Raw genomic sequence first — 12076 nt, 5'->3', positions numbered from 1 at the left:
GAATTCAGTTGAAATACTACGAGAATAAAGTCGGAATACTATGAGAATAAAGTCAGAATACTATGAGAATTCAGTTGAAATACTACGAGAATAAAGTCGGAATACTATGTGAATTAAGTCGGAATACTACGAGAATAAAGTCGGAATACTATGAGAATGAAGTCGGAATGCTATGAGAATGAAGTTGAAATACTACGAGAAACTAAGTCGGAATACTACGAGAATAAAGTCGGAATACTACGAAAATTAAGTCGGAATACTACGAGAATAAGGTTGAAATATTATGAGAAGTAAGTCGGAATACTACAAGAATTAAGTCAGAATACTATGAGAATTAAGTTGGAAAACTACAAGAATTAAGTCGGAATACTACTAGAATAAGGTTGAAATACTATGAGAAGTAAGTCGGAATACTACGAGAATTAAGTCAGAATACTATGAGAATAAAGCTGGAATACTACAAGAATTAAATCGGAATACTATGAGAATTAAGTTGGAAAACTACAAGAATAAGGTTGAAATACTATGAGAAGTAAGTCGGAATACTACGAGAATTAAGTCAGAATACTATGAGAATAAAGCTGGAATACTACAAGAATTAAATCGGAATACTATGAGAATTAAGTTGGAAAACTACGAGAATAAGGTTGAAATACTATGAGAAGTAAGTCGGAATACTACGAGAATTAAGTCAGAATACTATGAGAATAAAGCTGGAATACTACAAGAATTAAATCGGAATACTATGAGAATTCAGTTGGAATACTACGAGAATTAAGTCGCAATACTACGAGAATAAGGTTGAAATACTATGAGAAATAGGTCAGAATACTACGAGAATTAAGTGATAATACTACGAGAATTAAGTCGGAATACTATGAGAATAAGGTTGAAATACTATGAGAATTAAGTCGGAATTCTACGAGAATTAAGTTGGAATACTACGAGAATTAAGTTCGGAATACTACGAGAATCAAGTCGGAATGCTATGAGAATGAAGCTGAAATATCGACTTTATTCTTGTAATCTTAGATTTTTTACATTTTTAACGCGGCACTAAATGCTGTTGTAATTATGGATTATGGACTTGTATTTGAGTTAGAAATGTTTTAATGATCGATTTGTTTCAGCTTTTGTCTTTTCAAGATGTTAACTGATGGACTGGAGTGGTGTGGATTATTGTGATGTTTTTATCAGCTGTTTGGACTCTCATTCTGACGGCACCCATTCACTCCAGAGGATCCATTGGTGAGCAAGTGACCAGTGGTGGAGGTAACGAATTACAACTACTCACGTTACTGTAATTAAGTACATTTTTTGGGTATTTGTACTTTCATGAGTATAATTTTAAGTCTGTAATTTTACTTGTACTTGAGTACAAATTAACCTGAGTAATTTACTTAATTACTTTTAAAATCACAATTCGTTACAGAGTACTGCAATTTAAATATTATATTTTAACCACTGACCGGCTTTTCGGTAGCCAATAAAAATATCTCTTCTTAAAGGACCAATGAAAGCCTGGTATAGTATTTGAACCGAAAAACAAGTTCCGTTTATTTTTATTTATTTTTTCCTGCGCGCTATTGATAAGATAATCATCACTAGAACTAGGGCTGGGCGATAAGTCGATTTTATATCAATTAACTCGAATGTGTAGTTTACATCGATTTGTTTGAATGAAATTCTCTTTAATATCCGCTGACGCTCTGGGCTCCAGCAGTTCCGAATGGGCTCAGCCCTCCCCCCGTGAATTCACCATATTAGAAACACTGATAAACTGTATATATTTATTTTCAGAAAGGCACGGAAAAAAATAATGGGAGCCACTAAAGGATATGATTAGCTGCTTGTTAGCCAGTTAGCCGGACCGATCAGCATATTTGTGTTTGCGCTCAGCGGATCTTCAAAGGTTTCTACGTGTTTTTACAACGTAGAGTAATATATCACGGACATATCTCACGAATCCTTTCAGAAACAAAGTGTAGAGAGTGTAAATAAGAGACAAATTGTACAGTATAGCGAGCGTTGTTGATTATAATAGAGCTTTGTGATATTGCGATCCAAGATGAGTAACAGCTTTTAATATTTTTTAAGGGAGTTTGTATATGAGATATTGATTTAACACAGCAGTTAAATAAAAAAGAAGTTATTGTCTGACTATAACACTATTGCCTAATTTCGTGGTCAAAAGTAGCCTGAAACAAGTCACATCTGAGCCTCTGAGCGTTTATGAATGAACATGCGTTTTTAAACGAATCTAGTGAAATGATTCAATTTCCCATTCATAAAAACAGCTCACTTATTCTGAGTGAACCAGCGGTTCGAACGAATCAAATTAATGATATGATTCTTGCTGCCACCTGCTGGCAGATCGTTTCATTTATTTAAACCATTTAATATTTCTGCATTCAAAATGTAATATTTTTATATACGATATAACTGCAAGAGAAAAGCATGGAAATATATATTTTCCTCCCACCGCATATTTATTTGTCTAACAAACATTTACTGTTTCCATTATAATAAGAATGGGGACTGGTGGAAAGCGTTCACTGATGCAGTTGCAATGTATATTGCAAAATATATGGTGCCCATATGTTGTGGAAAAGCTGGGGTTTCTTTCCATGCTAAATGTCTTGGGGGGGAAATCTATTTAAATCGTAAATCGGATTTTTGGGGAAAAAATCAGGGATTTTTTCTTTAGGCCATTTCGCCCAGCTCTAACTAGAACATGCAAATCTATCATCATTGTAATACAGACTGTATTAATTAATTCCTGATTTGTTAATTTGTTCTTATTGCATTGCTTACTGTGTACTTGTTTTAATATCTTAAATATATATATTAGTAAGGCATACTGGGTTTTTTTTTCTGCTTATTGTGTTATGTAATGAATGGAAAATATATAGGGTGATTAACCTATAATTTAATTTGTATAGTGTGTGCTTTATTGTCTAGATCTTGTCTGATTCAGCAATTATGGATAATTAAATAACCAGCTAAAAAGTAATTAGTACTCTGAGTAGTTTTTATGAAGAGTAATTTGTACTTTTACTTAATTACTTTTTTAACACCAGTACTTTTACTTGTAATTGAGTACAATTTCAGCAATGTAACGGTACTTGTAATTGAGTATAAATTTTCAGTACTCTTTCCACCACTGCAAGTGACACAATTCTCCATTTCTCCCAATCTGATGAACAGAACAAACTCATTTAAATGGTTTTGGGTGAAGTGTTGTTGTAATGAACAGGTTAACGCAGAGACTCACCATCTGCGTGTGGTTGGGGAAGAAGGTTTGCTCGTTGAGTGGGAACTTCTCTGGGCCCAGAGTCTGGTAGAGTTTGATCATGTGAGAGAACTGCAGAATTCGAGACACAAACACATTAAATGATTCATTATTATACAGAACACAATGCTTGTGTTCATCATCTTCCATCAAAACTCACTAAACCTCAAAAATGAGTTTACTTGAAGCTTTATATAACACATTGTAATGTGATATCATGTGATGAGAACCACAGTCCTGATAACTCAGTTTGTTTTGTCTTCTTCACAAGTAGTTTAGTCTGAGTTTACACTGAAAGAAGTCAAACAATCCACAGAGCGAATCACAAGATCATGGTTTTCAGTTTAACCCTGTTTTATTCAGTTTGTCTAAAAGTAAATAATACTCCTCGTAGAAAAAAATTACAAGGAAAAAGAGTTTGGTTTGCAGTATACATACTTAACTGCTAAAGTTGTTTTAATTCATAGTAAGCAAACTAAATTGAGCACTGCAATGCAAAAAATGCTTTTCTTACTTAGATTTTTTTTGCCTTGTTTCCAGCCAAAATATCTCAAACTTCTTAAAATCAAGAAGGATTTTCTAGACAAGCAAAAATTGTTGTCTTGTTTTCAGAAAAAAGAAGTCAAAAGTGAGTTTTTGCTTGAAACAAGCCACATAATCTGCCAATGGGGTAAGAAAAATAAATTTATTTTCTGCTTGAAATAAGATTTTACTCCATTGGCAGATTATTTTGCTTGCTCTAAGCAAAAATGACTGAAAAAGATGACTGAAAACAAGACAATATTTTTTATGTGTCTAGAAAATCTTTCCTGATTTAAGATTTTTTTTATATATATTTTGGCAAGAAACAAAACAAAACATCTAAGTAAGAAAAGCATTTTTTGCAGTGTGAATAACAATATTATTATTATATATTTTAGTTTGATCAAACCATAGCTAATTTAGTTTTTGTTTATGGTTAAATTAACTTATAAAAACACAAACAATTAATATATCGACCTAAATTACATTTTGGCTCATGCCTAAAGAAAACATTGATTAAGCATTACTATTTTATATGAGTATAGTATTGTTGTGTGCTTTCGTAATTTAAAAAAATATATATTTATAGTTTTTTTTACTAATTTTATTTGCAGTTATTTTGCAGTTATTTTGAAACAAAATGAGAACTGAAAATAAAACAAGTTTAAATTTTTTAAAACAATAATCATTAAAGTCTTTTAAAGTTGTTTTTATTCATAGTAAGCAAACTAAATGTAGCACTAAATAACAATATTATTATTATATATTTTAGTTTGATCAAATTATAGCTAATTTAGCTTTGTTTATGGTTAAATTAACCATAAATAAAAACTATTATATCGACCTAAATTACATTTTGGCTCATGCCTGAAGAAAATTTATTGATTAAGCATTGCTATTTTAGTATGATTATAATATTGGTAAATAAAAAAAATAAAAAATAAAAAAAATTATATATATATATATATATATTTTTTTTTTTTCATTCTCATTTTTAAGTTTTAGTAATATTGTTGTGTGCTTTTGTCATTTTTAAAAAAAATATATCTATATAGCTTTTTTAACTAATTTTTGTTTTAGTTAGAAGTAAAAATAAAACAAGTATAAGATTTGTATATTTTATTACACAATTAGTGTTTATTTTATTTCAAGCTATATTTTTTTTTAATGGTTTTAATTTTAGTTTTGTCTTAGTTAACTATAATAACCCTGTAATTAAATCGGGTCCTTATAATAATAATAATAATAATAATAATCTTTATACATTGTATGAATGTTTTTGTCTTTGGGAAAATAATATATTTTTAAATAATTTTAAATCATGAAATATATTTTAAATATACTTTGAGAAAAGTTAATACATTTGGTATTTATTTTATTTTATTTTATTTTTATTAGTTTTATTTTTCAAAGTTGCTCCAGTCATCTGTTATGTCGAGCATCACTAGGCTGATGTTTTGTGCACTAGTGAGTGGTAGAGGTTTGACGCACCACCCAGGGTTTGCTGCAGAAGTTGTAGATGGAGAAGAGCGAGTTAACGCTGGGAACGGAGCCGTAGTGCAGGCCGATCACCAGGTTCCTGAAGTCCTCTCCCGGGGTCATGCTGTAGGCGTGCTGGCGGACCAGCACAAAATCTGGCCTGAACGATCTGAAGAGACAAACACACAGAACCAGGATGAGTGGAGAAGCTCATTACACTTATTTACTGAGCAGAACGTCTGCAGGAGCGGCCTGTGTGTTCGAAGACGGACATCTGTCACACAGGAGCTGGATGTTGATCTGTGTGTGTATATCATCATCCTCATGACATGACTGAACGCTTCTGGAGGAACATCACAGCACACACACATTCTCTCCAGTCATCAGAATAGTTTGGCATCTTTACGTTCCCTCATAAAACACTCACACATGAGTAGTAAGAAGGGCTGTACCTTCTGTCAAAATTTGATTGATGGCTTTGACCTTTTGACCTTTCCCCTCCCCCACGCCCCTCCCCCTCCCTTTCCCACGGTGCCCACCCACGTGTTTGACCCCTCGTTGACCTAGTGAACTCTACTGACCTTGTTTTGATGGATTGAGCAGGTGCGACGTCAACGGATGACAGGTTTATGGGTTGTTGAGAGGATTAACGACAGGGTTTAACAGGTGCGGGATTAATTTATGACGGGTTTATGGTTGTTGCATCAAATTTACGAGATTCATACCCAGGTGTGGGATTAACTCCTGACGGGTTTATGGGTTTTTGCGTGACCATCCGGTGTTTGGTTGTCATCCGGGTAGAGAAATACAGCAGCTGTGCGTGACCGTCCGGTGTTTGTTGAGGGAATGAATGTTTGTAGAATGTTTCGGCGATTTTACGGTCTAGCCCCCACGTCCGTGTTGTAGGGCATGGGTATCAGATTGCGTTCAGCATAGATAAATAGGGCTTCCCCATCATATCTGCGGAGCATCAGAGCTGTGAAATACATAGACATGGATGCGATACACAAAACTCCTGAGAGGGAATGGGACAAAGATTCTATGGAAGATCTGATTAGGGCACCGAGAAAACCGTACAGCAACAGTTTTAAAATGAGAGAATTTATAAAAGGATAAATATATATACTTTTAAATAATAAAATGATAATACTAATAATAATGCATTTTCTAACATTTGAATCATTAAATCCCTTACGTTTTTACAGTCTAGGGTGAAAAATAAAAGTCAGAGTGCGTGAGGCCCTCTTTACTCTCATTTACTCATTGCAGGTCTGCCCGTGAGTGCTTCATGAGCTCGCGTTACACAGTTACACTTTTGTTTCAGTCCCTATCACACTGTATGAAAAAGTGACCATACATGTGATGGGTGTATATAAAATACTTGTTCAACAATATATATTAGTTGCTATAAAAAATATTTATTATTGAAAAGTCTCTATTATCACAACAGTTACGAGTCCATAACCGCACGATGAAATATATTAACAAAGTCTTTAATGTTTTAAAAACATAAATGATAACACTCGGGGCTCAACAGTGTAACACAATCATGTACACAAACACACATTCAGTCCTCCAAGTCGTATTCTCTTCTATAAATAAGAAATGAATATAAACGATGTGATCACACATGATATAAAACAAAGCAAAACATTTATACTAGTTTTTAGGTAGCGGTAAATATTGTAATGGGGACCCAGCGCTATTTCTATATTTTTTTTATAAACATTATTTACTATATTTTTATAAAGCTTTTGTACTCTACAAAGTGAACACCTACCCGTCACACAAAAAGTTCAACACACTTCCATTTGTAATAAAATATTGTAAGTCATTTAAATTATTATAGTAGGACTCAAGACATTTCATCATAAATCACATTTACGTTGTTGTATCAATGTAATATTCAAATGTTTATACAAATTTGTGATGTGATAAGTCCTATAAACATTTCAACCTAAAAAGTGACTTAAGCACAAACACTCACACAAACAAACATGAAAAATAAAACACAAAAAGCAAACACAAAACACAAACAAACATGCAAACTAAAAACTAAAAAGCAAACACGACACAAACTCAAACACAAAACACAAGCAAAAGACAAATTAAAAACATGTAAAATAATATTGTCACTAAAATTTTAAACAAGTATTTTGTTTTCTCAATACGCAAACATGTACGATCACGCTTGCGTGCGTATTATTGTAGCGCAATTTGTGCGGAATAAAGCATAATCATAACCATAAATATGTTTTAAGGTACTGGAATCACACAAATGTCAGGGTAGGACAAAACATCAGCAGCGGCTGCAAACCCCCTCAGACACCATGAGGGTTAAAAAATATATATAATTAAGGCATCAAAGTAACAAACATGTCACTACATCGAAACAAATCATTCATCGTACATCTTAAACATGTATTCAACATTTAAGTTTATTGAACACATAACCCACCTATTTTAAAGATGATATTAAACATTTCCATGTTTATAAAAATAAACATTTACAATACTTTTAGGCGATCATGTATATAAAACATAGTAACAAACATGTCACTTCAGCAAAACAAATCCTTATACAACGTTCATTTTATATTTTTAAGTTTATTGAAGTTATAAAACATAGTAACAAACATGTTACTACAGCAAAACAAATCATTATACCACATTCAATTTATATTTTTAAGTTTATTGAAGTGATAAAACATAGTAACAAACAAGTTACTAAAGCTAAACAAATAATTCATTGTACATCTCAAACAAGTATTCAGCATTTAAGTTTATTGAACTTATAAAACACATCTTACACTTTTTTAAAGACGATCTCCATGGTTATTAAAATTAACATTTGCAATACTTTCAGGTGATCATAAATATAAAACAAACATGTTACTACAGCTAAAGAAATCATTCACTGTACATCTTAAACATCTTAAACAAGAATTCAACATTTTATTTAGGTTTTTGAACTTATAAAACACATCATGCACTTCTTTTAAAGATAACAAAAAACATCTCCATGGCTTTTATAAAATTTATAAAAAATCATAAAAATGGCTTACATTATGTTCTTCGAACATTGAAATCCATTCTGTGAATGAAATATTTGCAAAAATGTTTCAGTTGGAATATAAATAAAACTCTATGGTCCTCCCAGGGATAAACTCCAATGTGAAACTGATGCTCCAGGCCCTTCAAACAGACTGATTCGTGATGGTGATGAGTAAACCACATGTTCTCCTTGAAAAGGAGTTTCCCTACAGACAAACTTAAATTTCAACTAAAGAATAATTTGTATTAGATTTATTTCACACCATTCGCTTTAGATTGCTAAAGCTTCTTATTTTAATCATAATCATCAATGTGTATTCCCCTCACACACACTCCTTTTTGAGTTGTATCTTTTAGAAAATGTGATGGTTATTTTATTACAAAAACATGTTGCTGTTTTAAAGGCTATATAAATAAAAAGTATAGAAATATAAATCTTGAGCCCAATATCTGAATATCATTATTGCTGTACTCATACTTTTCTGAATGATCTTTATCAGCATAATAAATATCGGGGATAATTAGCCTTCACTGAAAATACTCTATTCTTCATCTACTCTAAAATATATGTAGACAGTCAGCATATGTTGATGGTCACGTCTTCGAATTGAGAGCTTTACCCATAATGATCACAGGTTTGTTTCAAATTGCTTGTGTCAACAACAACTTGTGGGCCATAAGGATGATACCCCTGACACTGACACTGTAAGCGCTTTGAGTGTCTAGAAAAGCGCTATATAAATGTAATGAATTATTATTATTACATATGAGAAAAGACACCACCAAAGACATCTCATGTTACGTAGACATGCACTCTTCGAATACCCACTGACTTTTTGCGTGAATGACACAACACATGTGAGGAGTGTTTTCTGGGGGTCTCCTGAGAATATACAGTTGCTCTGAAAAAGTCATTCTGACACATACTAGACTCCCATTGTAAGGAGAAATCTCCACAGCCCGTCTCATGAACGCTTGACTGTAATCGCGAAACACAACACCATTATACACTGTTTTAATTTGTTTATTCAATTATTTAACACACATACTTAAATTCAAATTTTTACACCTGGTTCTTTATCAGTCTGATAAATTTGTGGACAATACTGTACATGATAAAATGGCAATCATGCTACTGAGTAAATTAGACACGATTGTTTAGGAAAGTGATGTTTTCATCAAAGTCAGATTATACCTACTTCTTAACATTTAAAATTTTACTCTGAGGTTCCAACGCCGGGGAACCGGGTGAGATATGTTAATCCTTCAACATATTTTACAACATATAGCTTTTTCTAATTGTATCAGCTGAGCTTGTTTCAACTGTTTATGGTCAATTTAGAGTAATAGAGTCAACCTTATCGTCTATTATACAAACCATAAGCAACAACCTAAATTCAATAAAACCAGTTACACATCATGTAAGAAAGGCCTCATAACGCATACAGTCAAGCAGTATCCGCAACTTCTCTTGATTTGGTGTCATCGCTCTTACATTTGCAACTGATTCAGTGGGTAGGTCAAGATCATCAATAATGTTCTTCACTTTTGAACTAGCTTACTGTTTTTTCCTTTTAGGAAGATCTGATAACCTGAGAATACGAAAAGAAAAAGGATATTGGAAAAAAAAATAAAATATAGAATAGAAAGAAAAAAATTACTTCAACCTTGTACTGACCTCTGTTCACAGTCTTTATCAGGTTTCTGATCTGAAACATCAGGGAAACAAAGACTGTTAAGGACAATCCATGCGCTACAACATGCTATCTTATACAGTGTACAGTTTGCCTTCAGCGGTTATGTGTATGTGTCCAAAATATGAGGCCATCATAAAAATACAACCCCATAAATAAATAAAACAGCTTATATAAAATATACTTTGGGCCTTTACTTTAGACTCCAGATGTACACGATCAACATTATCTAACGGTTAAGCAACTCCATCTAATTACCATTTTTAATAGTTTCATATACCAACATTTATTTGCTTGTTTGTTTGTTTGTTGTAGACAATGTACATGTATTACACTTACAATATACCATCACATTTGATTTGCCAGACGTTGCAGAAGTCATAGTCATTGTAACGGAGCCTAGACTTGATCCAGTTATGACAGGGGCATATATAATACCGCCATTAGACGTGGAGCTCCTGCCTTTTTACAGAAAATGGGTCAATTAATATATTAGTTAATTGTACATCTGATAATGATTCTCCATTATTAATATATAAATCACACTAACGTTTTACATGGATGCACGATGGTCCTTGTCTTGAAGTCTCTGTTGAATTAAAAAAAAAAAAAGTGTTATTTTGAATGGCAAAAATCAGGCTATGGACTGTATTGCAATCCGCCTACTTTACTGAGATATGTATTTAAAAGTAGTCCTATTCATAGCACAGGTCTTTACTATGCAAGGCAGTTCGGTTACCTGTCACTAAAGTTGAACTAGGGCCTATCTAAAGACACTTGGGGGCACCCAGCTAAAACTCAGGACTAAAAATCCATCCTTCTTCTTTAGATCATATTATATCTATAACAAATCACTGTTAATGTACACAGATTTCACACTAGGCTGTATGACGTTTGTATGTTTTAGCCTAAATGAGATGTTTCATATATATACCCCTAGGTTCACTTTATAAACGGTCTTTAATTTTTATGAAGGTATGCAGTAGGCATTATGCACCCATTACGGTCCAAAAACACACTTTTGCAAACCAACTTGACTGTAGTGTCCGCTGTTGTGATCCATTTTTGGTCGGGAGAAAATTCATTTACATCATCTTCTTTCAGCAAATCTAGAAATTTTCGACACATAGAATAAAAAAGAAAAAAAGAAAAAGAAGTGCTATAACCTTGTATCGGCATCGGTTTAGAGTCTCTATCAGGCTTCTGATCTGAAACATTAGGGAAACAAAGATTATTACAAAGGACACTCAATACATGCACTACAACAATCTCATCTCATAAAGGCAGTCATCATCATACCCAGAATCTCCCTAGTGGTCACGCTGATTGTCTCTTTGCTGTTAACACAGACGTCTGTCACATCAGGCCGTGTTTCCTTTTTCAGGCTTCTTACAATCTTCATTTCGTTCTTAAGGTTTGTTTTACGCTTAGTATCCCCCGTACAATCATGATTCGGATCGCGCTCATCGACGATGACCGTGTTCATCGGTTTGATCATTTGTCCTTTGTAATACGGTTTAAACATAGAGTCTATGACGACTTTTACACCGCACATTTTTTCTGCGGCACAGCGGCACTCCGATTGATCATCCGCAGCAGCGCCAGACCTACAGTTGTTCTCCATCAGGTTCGGCGTAGTTTCAGACATTCTTTTCAGAATTCAGTTTTCTCCAAGACGTAGCCGTTTCCTAGAATTTCGGATTTGACCGTTTACTCCCAAAAGTGTTATTAGCAGTAAAATTGCAGCAGAGCCGTGGTTCAGTAAAACAGGTTTGTTGTTGTTTTTAATCAACAAGACGTTGCAGTAGCTCCGTCGTCCAAACCTGGTTATGTTCACAGTGTCGGGTGAACTCAGTTACTGCAGAGTTGATGACGACCTCAGTTGTTGGTTTTACTAATAGGGTCCACCCCTCACCCTTGTTGTAAGGTCTAAGAGGGTTGTGGCTGGAAGGCTTGAAAATCAGTCAGGCACCCAAGATAAGTTTCGCTCAAGCTAGTTATAATATTTTGATTAAAGATTATAGACTCAAAAAAA

General features: G+C 33.4%; 1 protein-coding gene across 1 annotated transcript in view; it reads right to left on the bottom strand.

Annotated features, from left to right (window-relative positions):
- Nucleotides 1-11689, bottom strand: part of LOC141333403 (synapsin-3-like) — a 64919-nt gene extending 53230 nt beyond the window's left edge. The window contains exons 1-7 of the mRNA XM_073838388.1: nucleotides 11341-11689; nucleotides 11208-11249; nucleotides 10026-10056; nucleotides 9910-9939; nucleotides 6173-6253; nucleotides 5306-5462; nucleotides 3275-3364 (exon numbers count right to left, since the gene is read on the bottom strand). Of these exons, the coding sequence (XP_073694489.1) occupies nucleotides 3275-3364; nucleotides 5306-5462; nucleotides 6173-6253; nucleotides 9910-9939; nucleotides 10026-10056; nucleotides 11208-11249; nucleotides 11341-11689 (780 nt within the window). The remainder of the gene's footprint in view (nucleotides 1-3274; nucleotides 3365-5305; nucleotides 5463-6172; nucleotides 6254-9909; nucleotides 9940-10025; nucleotides 10057-11207; nucleotides 11250-11340) is intronic.
- Nucleotides 11690-12076: the final 387 nt, after the last annotated feature.

Source organism: Garra rufa, chromosome 4 (assembly GCF_049309525.1).
Source record: "Garra rufa chromosome 4, GarRuf1.0, whole genome shotgun sequence".
In the NCBI taxonomy this organism is placed as follows: Eukaryota; Metazoa; Chordata; class Actinopteri; order Cypriniformes; family Cyprinidae; genus Garra; species Garra rufa.
The sequence above is the reverse complement of the archived record's forward strand: the minus strand, read 5'-3'. Positions and strand labels throughout refer to the sequence as shown.